Below are 15,517 nucleotides of genomic sequence, written 5' to 3'. Positions count from 1 at the left end.
ACACAGTACAGGAGATGACCAGAGACTGCGAACAGTACAGGAGATGACCAGAGACTGCGGACAGTACAGGAGATGACCAGAGACTGCGGACAGTACAGGGATGACCAGAGACTGCGGACACAGTACAGGGATGACCAGAGACTGCGGACAGTACAGGGATGACCAGAGACTGCGGACACAGTACAGGAGATGACCAGAGACTGCGGACACAGTACAGGGATGACCAGTGACTGCGGACAGTACAGGGATGACCAGAGACTGCGGAAAGTACAGGAGATGACCAGAGACTGCGGACAGTACAGGGATGACCAGAGACTGCGGACATAGTACAGGGATGACCAGTGACTGCGGACAGTACAGGGATGACCAGAGACTGCGGACAGTACAGGGATGACCAGAGACTGCGGACAGTACAGGGATGACCAGAGACTGCGGACAGTACAGGGATGACCAGAGACTGCGGACACAGTACAGGGATGACCAGAGACTGCGGACAGTACAGGGATGACCAGAGACTGCGGACACAGTACAGGGATGACCAGAGACTGCGGACACAGTACAGGGATGACCAGAGACTGCGGACACAGTACAGGGATGACCAGAGACTGCGGACACAGTACAGGAGATGACCAGAGACTGCGGACACAGTACAGGGATGACCAGAGACTGCGGACACAGTACAGGAGATGACCAGAGACTGCGGACAGCACAGGGATGACCAGAGACTGCGGACACAGTACAGGGATGACCAGAGACTGCGGACAGCACAGGGATGACCAGAGACTGCGGACAGTACAGGAGATGACCAGAGACTGCGGACAGTACAGGGATGACCAGAGACTGCGGACAGCACAGGGATGACCAGTAACTGCGGACAGCACAGGGATGACCAGAGACTGTGGACAGCACAGGGATGACCAGAGACTGCGGACAGTACAGAGATGACTGCTGACCTTTGGGGAGGGAGGGGGAGCGGGTACCTGAATTTGACAGGTACCCGCTCTTACTTCCGCAGAGTTTTTTTTTTTATCTTACCTGTCCTTTATCCAGCCGCGCGCTGTCTTCCCGGCTTCTGTAGTGTGGGCGCTCGTCGGAGAGCCGGATGCCCACTGCGCATGCGCGAGAAGCGCTGCGCTTTGTGATTGGTCCGGCGGCTTCTGGGATCTGTCATGTGTCCCAGGTACCGCCTTACCATTCACAAAGAGCACTGCTTCTTGTGCATGCGCACTTGGGACCCGGCTGTCACGCACACTACAGCCGGGAAGACAGAGCACCGCTGGATTCTCCTGGCGTGCCCACAGATAAGGCTCGGCGTGCCGGCTGTGGCACGCGTGCCACGGGTTCGCCATCACTGCTATATACCTTATAAATCCATTAGTAATATGCTATATTTCCTCCCATATAGGCGAAAACTCCTGCGCATGCGCAGTACCCTGCACCTCGTATACATACTCAATCAAAACACTATTATTATGAGTATGTATTTAAATCACGGGAAATTGTAAATTATATCCCCAGAGTTGTGTAACTCCGAACAGAGAACAAGGGGAGGGGGAAATAACATGATGATCAGCAGTAATGTCCAAATATAGGTAATAATCATGATAATACATATAAAACTATAAAATATAAAATCATGGCCAGTAAAAATAGACATAATAATGATAAGATAAAAAATAAATATTGTGATAAAGTACATATGTGAATAATAGTCATAAAAATCAAATAACATCAATAAAAATGAAAAGAATAAATAAGCAACATTACAGGAATTAGACAGAGCTCATATGATGAACTAATAGGATTGCGATGACCAAGTAAAAAAATCTCAATAAAAGTAAGTGTATATAGAGAGCCAGATAAACAAAATCCGAAGGTACATACATTTATAAATAAGTGACTAAAATGAATAGACTAGTCATAAATCTAAAATTGACGCAGAATATAAAATGGTTAAAATAATTTTAACTATTGTCAATAAAACAGTTGATGTCGAACTCGACATTGAGTCCTCTTGGGTATAAGGTATCAAGTTCAAATATCCATTTTGATTCTTGTTGCAAAACCGTTCTCTTTTTATTCATACCTCTCCAGTGTGCTTTAATGATATCGATGCCTGCAAACTTTAGTGAGGAGGGGTCCTTGTTATGACAGAGACGGTAGTACTTGGATAGGGAATGTTCTTTATAGCCCTTTTTGATATTATTCACATGTTCCCTTAAGCGGTCCCTTAACTTTCTTGTGGTTTGACCCACATACTGTTTTTTGCAGGGACATTGGAGTAGGTACACTACGTGTTTACTATTGCATGTGATGAGGTTGTCAATGGTATATGTTCTACCTGTTGACGTGGAACTGAAAGTCTCTGTTCTCCTTTTTCTAGTTTTATTAGAGACAAATCACACATTTATTACAGGGAAAGACACACAGTGGATCACTTGCTTTGAAGCTTCACTTCCTATGAATTTGCTATATAGACTTTGTCACTTTAGCACCAACAGTCACTATTGTGGATGTACGTTTGCACTAATGTCACTTCATTTATTTATTTATGTATTTCTCCTGAAATTGGGAATATATGTGCATTACTGTTATATATTTTTTTGACATACCTCGTACGACAGAGCAATTTCCCAGGTTATAAGCATTTGCACTTTATATTATCATACATTATTTATTGAGGTTTTAGCGCTGCACTTTTGTTATTATTATCAGTACAAGGGGCACAGCAGGTTAGCACAGGTAGCAGAGCAGGAAAGCACAGAAGGCAAAGTAGACAGTATTGAGGACAAAGCAGAACAGCACTGAGGGCTGAGTAGTACAGCACAAAAGGCAGAGTAGACAGTAAAGAGGACACAGCAGAAGAGCATAGAAGACAGAGGAGACAGTACAGAGGACACAGCAGCACAGTACAGAGGACACAGTAGGGCAACACAGAGGACACAACAGGGCAACACAGAGGACACTACAGGACAGCACAGAAGACAGAGTAGACAGTACAGAGGACACAGCAGAACAGCACAGAGGGCTGGGTAGACAGTACAGAGGACACAGCAGGATAGCACAGCAGGACAGTACAAAGGACACAGCAGGACCGAGGACACAGCAGGATAGCACACAGGACATAACAGGACAGCACAGAAGACAGAGTAGACAGTACAGAGGACACAGCAGGACAGCACAGAGGGCTGGGTAGACAGTACAGAGGACACAGCAGGATAGCAAGACAGGACAGCACAAAGGACACAGCAGGACAGGACAGAGGACACAGCAGGACAGGACAGAGGACACAGCAGGATAGCACAGAGGACATAACAGGACAGCACATAGGGCTGGGTAGACAGTACAGAGGACAGAACAGCGCAATGTGACAGCATTTACTGACTGATTCATCTTTTGACTTAATTACTAGGTGTAGCACCGGCTCAGCCAGCGGCCCCAACCAGAAAGCATCCAAGAATATTCTGGAAGTTCTGGTAGTGAGGTGGAGAGGAAACGAGCTTTGGTCATTACCGGGGGTAAGGGAAAAAATAACAGTAATGATGGAGGGAAAATGTATACCAATGGGCTGTTTGGTCTTAGGTTGGTGTTTGAGCACTCGCGTTTACACAGAGTATTACATGTCATTCTGGGGAATTATGGCTGAACCTCCTGGATGACTGATGTTGGAGGGCATGTACTCTGCATTATGTACAGTTTTCTGGAATTTTTGCACCTGTCACGGAAACCACCGTGAATTGGGCTTCTGAAGTGGCCTGGGGGCCAGCCTCCTTCCCACCCACTATGAACCCAGGACTAGGGAGACCCCCTTCTTGGGGTTACAAAGAACCTTTTCCCCAAGAGAGTTATATCACTTCTCTGGGTACCTGGCTGGCCATGAATTATACCAGCTACACTTTCAATGCAATTAGGGCTGTAGGGACAGATTCTGTGAGCTGCTAGTGGAACTATTATTCTTCAGCAATGTGTTATGGGCAGGGGGTGAATTCCATCACATGTAGGGTTAAGAAACTTGATTTTCTGCTAAAGGTTTCCTGGCATCAACTATTGTTTGCTGTAAGTAGGTTTTGGTGATAAACTCTTATTTTGTTTAATCACCTCCAGAGTCCAAACTACTAGGTGCCAGGAAGGAATCCATTGTTTTCTTGTGTTTGATTGTTTATTTGTTTATGTAATGCAATTCTCTCCTGGGATTTGTAATGTGTGCCATACCTGTCTAGGGGGAAGGTTTTGTGTATAAATGCTGTGCTGTTTGTTAATAAAGTCAATCCTGTTTTACTCCAACATTGGTTCTGTCTGATGCTTGGGGTAAAATTTCTATATTTGAGTTCCAGAGTGGATGAAGCTGTAGTTTGGTGGAGATACCCAGTCAGGGTGTCAGGCAGTCCATCACAGCATCCAAATGCTTTCCGGGTAAAACAAACTACCACATAAATTCTATGCTGCAGATGAAACAGATGGAATTGTAAAACTTTCTCATTCAATAAATCAGAAGGTCATGTTACTTTGAAAAGCAATAGGGTTGATGAACCTCTTTGAATATGTGGCATACTCAGTGGTGTATTTAGATTTTGTGCTGCCCTAGACAACAAAAAAATGGGACCCCCCCTTCCTGCGAAGATAGCCTGACATTGACCAACAACACCCCTGTCCCCCCACACCCAAGGGAGCCTTCCACTAACACACATCTCTGCCCCCGGCAAGAGAGAGATTCACCTTCACAGCTCTGGACATCCCTGGGAATGAGATTCGGGCTCTGCATTCACCATCAAGCAGCCCACAGCCTCTCTCAGATCCCACCTGGTCTCTATGCCGCATATGTCCCTTCTTCTGTCCCTTTATCAGAAGAATGCCGCCCTAGGCAAATGCCTTGTTTGCCTTGTGATAAATACACCCCTGGACATACCCCCACATCATAGGTCATATACAGGGGCGGACTGACACCTCATGGGGCCCCCGGGCAATAGGGGATCAAGGGGCCCCTGTGTCCTCGCCCACACTTAAACCACACCCAAAAAAGCCTATGAAAGGTACCAAGGGCATCTCATGGGGCCCCCAGTGCCCGAGTTCCCAAATGGTCAGTCCGCCCCTGGTCATATATCACAAGATGATCAAACGGTGATAGCTGTCACTCTGTGTGTATGTGTAAGACTGCCACAGCACTTCATTGCCAGCAAAAATACTCTGACCTATGAAGGCTGCCAGAGGACAAGCATGAGGAGAATACAAACACCCTTGGAATTAATTTTTGAAAAAAATGTTTTAGTTTTAAATATATTCAAATTAATTAGACTGTATAGCCAAAAGTTTGTGAACACCTGGCCATCACACCTACTGTATATTAGCTTGTGGGAAATTCTCTTCTAAAAACATGGGCATAAATACTGGATTGCCCAATCCCCCTGCATTTGTGGTTATAATAGCTTCCATTCTTTGTGGCAGAATTTCCACAAGATTTTGAATTGTGTCTCTGGGAATTTGTGTCCATTCAGCCAAAAGAGGAGGATGAGAAGACCCATTCCATTCTAGTTCGGGTCAGAGCTCTGTTGAGGCCATTTGAGTTCTTCCTTGCCACGCTGGTCAAATCATGTTTTCATGGAACTCACTTTATGCAAAGGGGCCAAGTCATGATATCACAGTCAGAAAAGTGCCTTCTGTGGCAGGCGCAGCACCCTTTGGTGCCTTGTGCGCTGTGGCATTAGAACAATTATGCAATTACTGTTTCTTTGTTTGATTAGACTGACTTTACTCTAATTCCTCCAATGCCGCTCTATGGATGCAGTAGGTTTAAAGAGCACACCGAATATTTTAGTTAACTTCTTTAATAACTTCAATCTTCTTCATATAACACTTCTTACAATGGCTTGTTTCGTTTATCTTACAGTGACTTATTTCTTTCGTATTACAATGGTTTAATTCGTATTACATTGGGTTGATTCGATAACTTATCTCGATAAATTCGATAGGTTCGATAGATTCGATTGGATTCGTTAGCTTATGTTGTTAGATTAATTCGTTAAATTCGGTGGAACTACAAGTAAACACACACACAACAGTTTTTACATACAGATCTACCTGCATTGCTAAACAACAGAGGAACACACAAGTGCATTAAATATCTATTTGGCCTTCTCTGTTTCCATAAAGCTTCTCTGACTGGAACTTTGTCTGTTTCCTCTTCTGTCTGGTGAGCAAGTGTCTCTAGAACAATCTAGCAGGGAGTTTTACACAGGCATAAATGTGAAACTGACTGGGATTGGTTAAGGCTCTGTACAGTGTGAGGCTGGCTGTGATTGGCTCAGCTCTATACTAACTCTTAAAGGCATATTTTCCTTTTCTGCTTCTGCTAACACAATAAATATATAAATGTCATATAACATTCAAAGACATAAATCACAGCAATGATTCTGCTTTTGGCTTTAACATATACACATATACACTGTACTGAGGTTATTGGCAGGTTTGGTATACACATATATGTGAACCATATTAGCAACCTAGGACTGGTCTTAGCTGGCCAGCTACACTCCCACCAAAATTACCTATAATTCTATGTTCTCAGTAATAGGAATCAAACATGAATTTGAGGAATTTTTCATCAGTTTCTCAACTCTCAAGTGTCTTTGTTACTCTCGAGCAGAACAACTAACTTTTGTATTGGACGTTCCAACTTGAGTGGAGTTGTGAGACGTTTTCCCTTTTTGTCCAGTTTTGAGTCTCCCATTTGTAATAATACTCTTCTTACTAGTCCTTCTTCGTCCTTTCGAGCTTCTAGGACTTTGACCAATTTCCATTGACTTCTAGGTAAGTCGTCTTCCTTTACTAACACTATGTCATCAACATAAACATTTCTTCTAGGCGTTTGCCATTTACTTCTTAGTATGAGATGAGCTAAGTACTCCTTGCTCCATCTATTCCAAAACTGCTCTGATAGATATTGAACTCTTCACCATCTTTTCCTTGCGTATAAATCCTCTTTTGTGAAGTTGCCAAGCGGTGGCTGTATATAATCAGCTTTAAGGTGAAGTAGATGGTTGGGAGTTAGAGGTTCCAAGCTTGTTGGGTCGTTGATGTTGTTGACTGTAAGTGGACGACTGTTAACAATAGACATTACTACATAGAATAGTGTCCTAAGTGAAGCATCATCTAATCTTCCGGCGTTCTTTTTCAAAACTGAACTTAGTACGTTTCTTACAGTTCTGATTTGCCTCTCCCAGACTCTGCCTGTATGGCTTGCATTTGGAGCATTCATGTGAAAATCACACTGTTTCTCTAACAAGTACTCAGTTACTTTTTCTTTATCAATTTCTTTTAGAGCCTTGTTCAATTCATTCTTTGCTCCAACAAAATTAGATCCTTGGTCAGATCTAAGTTCTCTGACAGTACCTCTAATGGCTATGAAACATCTTAAGGCGTTGATAAAGGCGTCGGTTGACATATCTTCCAACATTTCCAGGTGAATTGCTCTGGAGCTTAGACACGTAAATATCAGTCCATATCTCTTGTACTCCTTGTGGTTTTGTTTGGTGATAAGTGGGCCGAAGCAATCCATTCCGCTATAAAGAAATGGTGGTGATGGGTTTACACGATCAGCTGGTAGATCAGCCATTCTTTGTTCTTCTGTAGGTCTACGTGTCTTCCTACAGATTACACATTTACTTATGTACTTCGCTATAACTTTGCTTCCTTTCACTATCCAGTAACCACCTTCTCTCAAACAGCTTTGAGTAAAGCTTCTTCCTTGATGCAAGGATTTGTTGTGGTAGTGATTGATAATCAATCTTGTGAAGGTAGAATTTTTGGGTAGAATTGCTGGATACTTAACTCTGTTAGGTAGCGATGCATTTTCCAGCTTCCCTCCCACCTTCAGTATACCATCCTGCAGAATAAGATTAAGCTTGTACGATGGGTGGTTGTTTGGAAGTCTCTTAGGTTCTTGACTAAATCTCTTCAACTCTTCACTGTAGAATCTTTGATGAATGAGTCTTACAACCGTTTCTTCAGCTTTCACTCTTTCCTCTACATTCAACGATTCTTTCTTTCTGATTCCTTTTGCTAAGCGTTGAATTGAGCTACTATGTTTATGACTGTATTCCACTTTGAACATCTGGCTAGTCGTTCAAGTATGTCATCTTGACACTTGGCGGCAGTGCTCAATGTTTGAACTACCTTTACTTCTGGATCACCCATAGACAGTTCTGTATAACCTTCACTGGTTATGATTTCCTTTTCCCAAAGGAACTCTGGACCGGTGAACCAGTTTGAATTCTTCAGTTCTGTTACATTTAGGCCTCTTGAAGCATGATCTGCCGGGTTGTACTTTGTGTCAACATAGTGCCAATGTTCTGGATTCGTTGTTTTTCAAATGTTTTTAACTCTGTTAGCGACAAAGGTGTGGAATCTTCGAGCTTCATTGTTTATGTAACCTAGGACAACTTGTGAGTCTGTCCAAAAATGCTCTTCATCTATTTTCAATCCCAATTCTTCTTTCAAAAACTGACCTACTGATGCTGAAACGACGGCTGCCATTAGTTCGAGTCTTGGTATTGTCTGAATATTGTTTGGTGCGACTCTGGCCTTTCCCATAACTAGGGCACAGTGTATCTTTCCTTCTCCTATTGCTCTGATGTAGGAGCACTGACCATAACCATGACTACTGGCATCTGAAAAGTGATGAAGTTCTATTTTTTTGTACTTTCCGAAATCAGGAGGTACAAAACATCTGGGTATCCGAATTTCTTTCAAATTTTGCAAGTCTCTTATCCAACTCTCCCACCTTGGCCTCAAGCCTGCAGGTATGGGTTTGTCCCATCCCAACTTCTGTCTGCATAATTCTTGCAATATTTCTTTTGCTCTGAGGATTACTGGTGCCAAGAATCCCAACGGATCATATATTGAGGCTACTGCGGAAAGAATGATACGTCTAGTTGGAACTTTCTCTTCCATGGATATTTCAAAGAAAAAATTGTTGTTTTCTACATTCCATCCCAATCCGAGTACATTCTGAACTGGAAGAGGATCATAGTTAAGATTCACATTCTTCATTGTTGATGCACGTTCGGAGTCACTGATGGATTCTAGTACCTCTCTGTAATTTGAAATGAATTTGTGGAGATGCAGGTTTCCCTTTGCGCATAACTCTTGGCTCTCTCTCACCAATTGAATTGCCGATTTTGAGGATTCTAGGCTTATAAGACCATCATCTACATAAAAATTTTTCTTCAAAAAATTTGCTACTGATGGACAATCCTTTTCATTCTGATTGGCCAGATACTTCATACCATAATTGGCACAACCTGGTGATGATGCTGCTCCAAACAAGTGTACTTTCATCCTGTATTCTGCTGGCTCTGTATCTGTATCTCCGTCTTCCCACCATAGGAACCTCAGGAAGTCTCTATCTTCTTTCTTCACATGAAATTGGTGCAACATCTTTTCAACGTCGCACATGACTGCTATGAGATACTTTCTGAATCTACAGAGTACTCCAGGTAAAGTGTTTGTAAGATCTGGTCCCTTTAGTAGATGATCGTTCAATGCAACATCATTGTACCTTGCTGAGCAATCAAAAACTACTCTGATCTTATCCGGTTTCTTTGGGTGATAGACACCTTGATGTGGGATGTACCACATTTCTCCTTTTTTAGGTTGACCATCAACTTTCTCTGCATGCCCTTCTTTGAGGATTTCTTTCATGAATTTCAAATAATCGTCTTTGAGTTTGGGATCTCTTCCCATCCTTTTCTTTAAGCTTTTCAATCTTGCCAGGGCAAGATCTCTGTTATTTGGCAGATGAGGTCGTTCTCTAAAAGGTAGGGGCATTTCAAGATAACCGTGTTGATTTTGCTGAATATTATCTTTTAGAACTTGTACAAACTTTATGTCCTCTTGGGATACACTCTTTTCATTAGAACTTACGTCTGCAAAGTCAGATTCTAGGATTTTGAGTACTTTCGCTGGACTTATAGCTGGTAACTCTTGGACAGATATTCTATGACACAATCCTGTCACTTGTCCTGAATCTGCAATCTGTTGTTTTCCTCCAACAACACCCAATCCTAGATCAGTCTGGACTGCGTAGGGTTCACCCTTTCCTCCTGCGATTATCTTTTGTGGCACCAATGCCTCGGGACAGTCATAGCCTATCAACAGTCCAACACCAAATTCCTTCAGTGGGGACATTTCGTGAGATATGACAGATAGTTGTTCCCATTTGTTGGCTGTTTCACAGGTAGGTATGCAATCTCGATCCAGAGGTATGTCGTCTTTTGTATAAGCTGGAGGTAGATCTAATATGCAGTTTGAGTGGAGTCCTCTAACTCTCAGTCCTTTGACTCTTTGACTGTTCATTAATGTGTCTCTTCCCGTCATTGTGGTGAGTTTGAGTTTCACTGGTTCTGTGGCCACTTGTAATTTCTTTCAGATTTCTTGATCAATGAAGGTGACGTCACTCTGGGCATCCAGTAGTGCATAGGCGTATACCTTCTTGTTCTTCCTTTTAGGATTTGAAATACACACTGGTACAACCATTGACGTGCCATTGATTTCTCTTTCTCTCACTCTGCAAGAGAATACTGTCGCTTTATTTTCTTCCTCAGTGTTCTTGGGCATTAAGGATTTCTCTTTCTTTGGACGTTCTTCATGTAGTGGTGTAGGATGGCATCCTTTACAAACGCTGCAAGTGGCCTTTTTCTTGCATTCTTTAGTAATATGGCCTTTTCTTAAACATCCAAAACACAGCTGATTATCAAACACAAACGTCTTCTTTTCATCTGGAGACCTTCCCTTCAGTTGTTGGCACTTATGTATGGAGTGATTCTCTTCACAGAACATACACTTGAAGGTAGTCTGAAGACTTGTCGGTTCAAACTCTTTACTGATCCCAGTAGTGATGTTGAACTTGCTCTCCTGGGCATCTGGACCTTTAGTAGCTGTGTTGGTTGCAAAGCTAGTTGCTCTTGCACGTCTTATCTCTCTTGTAGGCCTTTCTTCTAAGGGTTTTAAGACGTAAGATGCTGTTACTGGATTTACGCTATTCGTGCTTCCTCATTGACAAATTCAGAGAACGCTTTGAAACTTGGGAAGTTTTTGCCTTGATCTAACTGTTTAGTCACATAGTGATTCCATCTAGAAGCCACTTGTTCTGGTAGCTTGGCTAGCATCCTGTGGTTTTCTAGATAGTCGTTCAATACTTCTAGTCCTTGAACATGCGGGATAGCATTGCTGCATGCTTGCAGGAAGTCGCCATACTCTTGAAGCTTGAAGTGTTCTTTAGGACCTATTTTAGGCCAGTTTATCAACTTCTCTCTGAAAGCTCTTTGTACTAAGAAGGGATGACCATATCTTGCATTTAATTTTTCCCAAGCTTGCTTGTAGGCTTCTTCATCTTTCCTATAGAAGTTACCTTCAAGAACCTTTTTTGCTTCTCCGCCAGTATACCGCTGGAGGTAAAATAACTTGTCCACTGGACGGGAGCAATGATGTTCAATGATCATTTCAAAACTTGCCTTCCACTCTATAAACTTCAGTACGTCTCCGGAGAATACAGTAGGTTCCGGAACAGAAAGTCTAGTGAGAAATATTCTCTGAGGTTTCGTCGGGTCAACAGTTGTAACATCCTCGTGACCACTTCCGTGACATATGGGAGTTGAATTATCTGGTTCTCTTTTTCCACTTTGTTCTGAATCAGGTGAGTCTCTCTTCTTTTCTCTATGAGCAAGGATGGAAGGACTATGACTTATTTCTTCACTACATGCTGGAGATTTCCTTCCATTTTCCTGGGCATAAGGAAGAACGTAGGAGTCAGCTTCTCCACTTAGTACTGATTTGGATCTATGACTGCCCTGATTCGTATCCTCTTCGTGCACTCTGAGTCTGGCTTCTATAATCTTAACTTCCTTCTGCCTTTCCAGACTTTTCATTTCAGCTTCCATTTTATGGCTCTGAGCCTCCATTTCAGCTTCCATTTTATGGCGTTGAGCCTCCATTTTATGGTGCTGAGCTTCCATTTCGGCTTCCATTTTATGGCGCTGAGCCTCCATTTTATGGTGCTGAGCTTCCATTTCGGCTTCCATTTTATGGTGCTGAGCTTCCATTTCCTGGCGCTGAGCCTCAATGGCAGATTCCATCTCAACTTCTGCTCTTTTGGCAGCGAGTTGTTCAGCTAATTCCTTTATTTTGGCTGACGTACTTGAGAACTCTGTTATGTGGCTTGCACTTCTGCTAGTGATGGAAGTCACACTTGAGATTGTGGTTCCTCCTAAGGACCTAGCATAGTCTTTCATGAAGAGCTCATTCATTCCCTTTCGTGCCTTGACTTCATCATAATTTGCTGCAGATGATAGTTCTCTCATAAGCTTCACTAAATCCCTAGTGACTGCGGTACATGTATCCATGTTCCTTACAATATCCTGGGAGGGTGTCAAAAACGACCGCAAGTTGACATATGGGGGTTTATTTACTAAAGCTGGAGAGTCCAAAATCAGACTCCCTTCTGCATAGAAACCAATCAGCTTCTAACCTCAGCTTGTTCAATGAAGCTTTGGCAATGAAACCTGGAAGCTGCTTGGTTTCTATGCAGAAGTGAGTCTGATTTTGCACTCTCCAGCTTTAGTAAATAAACCCCATGCTGTCATAAGCTCTGACTCAGAATCTTCTACTGTCTCTATCATTTCACTCAAATTCTCCTTTATGCTTTCTTGTTTTAGCTTTCTGCGAATGTTTTTGATGTATGCTTTCCACCTCTCATACATTCGGGCGAACTTTTTTCCTTTCAGTGCTGCCTCTTGCTCCAAATTTTCTAGCACCTTTTGGGTCAGTTTTAGTTCACCTGTTTCAGCTATATTTGTTTGGGGCGAGACTACCGTTTCATTGCACCTTTCAGATTCAGACGGGTTCTCTTGCTCTTCACCTTCTACCATATCTATCATTGCATCCGCTAACAGTGGGGTCGCAATGCTAGGCTCAGCCATTTCTGAATGCTATAACAATTAATATGAAAAATAAGGACCTGTCACTTTAAATGCAATACTAACAAACGCAAGAATAAATGACTTTCACTTTACATGTAATAGCATCAAAACACAGGCAATACATGACTTTCACTTTAAATACTTCAGAGTCATATACTATAACTGTCTCTCTTTTATTAAAAGTCTGTATTCTCGAGCACAAAAATGTCTCTTGCAGAAACCTATGTGCATAAGTGAGTAATAAAGGAAAGCTCTGAACTTAATTGAAAAGCAGGATACTGTGATCTGAAGGTTGTAGAAACAAACGTCAGTCTTAAAGGAGACTTTTCTTTTCTTGATGCGGTGACTTGCGATGCTCTGCGGTGACTTGCGATACTCTGCGGTGACTTTGCGATGCTCTGCGGTGACTTTGCGATGCTCTGCGGTAACTTGCGATGCTCTGCGGTGACTTTGCGATGCTCTGCGGTGACTTGCGATGCTCTGCGGTGACTTTCGACTAGTATCGTGAACTCTCTGGATGCAACACGTGGTCTCTTGATGGATAGCAGTGCGGGCACTCTAGCTCTGGACTCTGGACCTCCCCCCATGCATCTCTTTCTCTCTCTAGGGGTGCAGGTGGTTTGGCGCTCTTTCTCTGACTGTCTTGCCCTTGCCGTTATGCCACTTTAAGAGTCGTCTGCAGTCTGACTAATGTGCACGTGCTATGGCCTGTACTGTTGTTCCGCTGAGGTGTCTCCGCGTGGCGGTATATGCTGGTGTTCTGTTTCTCTAGTGTACTCTTTACTGTGCAAGTTGAGGAGCGCTGCTGCTTGACCTCTGAGGGTAATAGTTCCACTGTGGCAGGCGCAGCACCCTTTGGTGCCTAGTGCGCTGTGGCATTAGAACAATTCTGCAATTGCTGTTTCTTTGTTTGATTAGACTGACTTTACTCTGTAATTCCTCCAATGCCGCTCTATGGATGCAGTAGGTTTAAAGAGCACACCGAATACTTTAGTTAACTTCTTTAATAACTTCAATCTTCTTCATATAACACTGCTTACAATGGCTTGTTTCGTTTATCTTACAGTGACTTATTTCTTTCGTATTACAATGGATTAATTCGTATTACATTGGGTTGATTCGATAGTTTATCTCGATAAATTCGATAGGTTCGATAGATTCAATTGGATTCGTTAGCTTATGTTGTTAGATTAATTTGTTAAATTCGGTGGAACTACAAGTAAACACACACACAACAGTTTTTACATACAGATCTACCTGCATTGCTAAAAAACAGAGGAACACACAAGTGCATTAAATACCTATTTGGCCTTCTCTGTTTCCATAAAGCTTCTCTGACTGGAACTTTGTTTCCTCCTCTGTCTGGTGAGCATGTGTCTCTAGAACAATCTAGCAGGGAGTTTTACACAGGCATAAATGTGAAACTGGCTGGGATTGGTTAAGGCTCTGTACAGTGTGAGGCTGTCTGTGATTGGCTCATCTTTAACTAACTCTTAAAGGCATATTTTCCTTTTCTGCTTCTGCTAACACAATGAATATATAAATGTCATATAACATTCAAAGACATAAATTACAGCAATGATTCTGCTTTTGGCTTTAACATATACACATATATACTGTACTGAGGTTATTGGCAGGTTTGGTATACACATATATGTGAACCATATTAGCAACCTAGGACTGGTCTTAGCTGGCCAGCTACATCTTCTGCAAACTATTGCAAGCACACAATTGTCTAAAATATCTTTGTATGGTGTAAATGGTAGGTCTGCTTAAGTGTATGTACTATGCTGCAGTCCACCTTTCCTGTAAATGCTAACCATTCCACTGCGGAGCATTCAGGGTAATATCTTTCTTCTGCTTTCTGGGAATATTTTTTCAGGGCATGCTGGATCCTGGACAGCAGATTCCCATTAGGTTCAAGGCACTGCTAGAGCATACAGACCTGAGTGAATTTCTGGCATTGCTGGGCTCTGGGACAGAGGTTGGTAGTTTGCTGATTACATTTTGGTGCACCAAATCAGGTTAACAGCATTAGGACCCAACAACATATCTATCTTCTCTGATAGGTCTTCCACGGGTACCTGGATGATCCTCGAAATACAGACAATGCCTGGATAGAGACTCTTGCTGTCAACATCCACCTGGACAAAAAGAAGAATTTGGACAAACTCTTGCAGGTTCAAGAAAGTTTTGTTTTATTATTTACACATTTCTTCTGACCAGTGGCGTAACTAGAACCTTCAGGGCCCAGGTGCAATAAACCATGAAGGGCCCCCCTGACCAGGCCCTACTTTCCAAGCCCAGTGGCAGAACACCAGGGCCCGGTCGCAAGTGCAACTTTGTGACCCTGGAAATTCAGCCACTGGTGTCAGTAGTTTTTTTTTCTTTGTTATTTTATTTATATATTTTTTGACACTTTTTTTTAAATTTTTTAAAAAATATTTTTACAATTTTTTTTAAGAGCCCCATTGGGGGGCTGTGTTCAGATATCAGGGGCTTACGCAGACCTCTGACGTTCCACCTTTGAAACAGAGAAAGGTTTG

General features: G+C 42.6%; 1 protein-coding gene across 1 annotated transcript in view; it reads left to right on the top strand.

Annotated features, from left to right (window-relative positions):
* LOC149449525 (transient receptor potential cation channel subfamily M member 2-like) overlaps window positions 1–15,517 on the top strand; it is a gene marked incomplete at its 5' end in the record, with an annotated part of 143,796 nt that overhangs the window by 115,931 nt on the left and 12,348 nt on the right. The window contains 3 exons of the mRNA XM_089693137.1: window positions 3,413–3,518; window positions 14,854–14,955; window positions 15,041–15,151. Coding sequence (XP_089549263.1) covers window positions 3,413–3,518; window positions 14,854–14,955; window positions 15,041–15,151 — 319 coding nt within the window. The remainder of the gene's footprint in view (window positions 1–3,412; window positions 3,519–14,853; window positions 14,956–15,040; window positions 15,152–15,517) is intronic.

This window comes from Staurois parvus, unplaced genomic scaffold (assembly GCF_062004578.1).
Source record: "Staurois parvus isolate SC_StPar_1 unplaced genomic scaffold, SC_StPar_1.0 ptg000615l, whole genome shotgun sequence".
In the NCBI taxonomy this organism is placed as follows: Eukaryota; Metazoa; Chordata; class Amphibia; order Anura; family Ranidae; genus Staurois; species Staurois parvus.
Note: the sequence above shows the minus strand (reverse complement) of the source record. Positions and strands in the feature narration are given on the sequence as shown.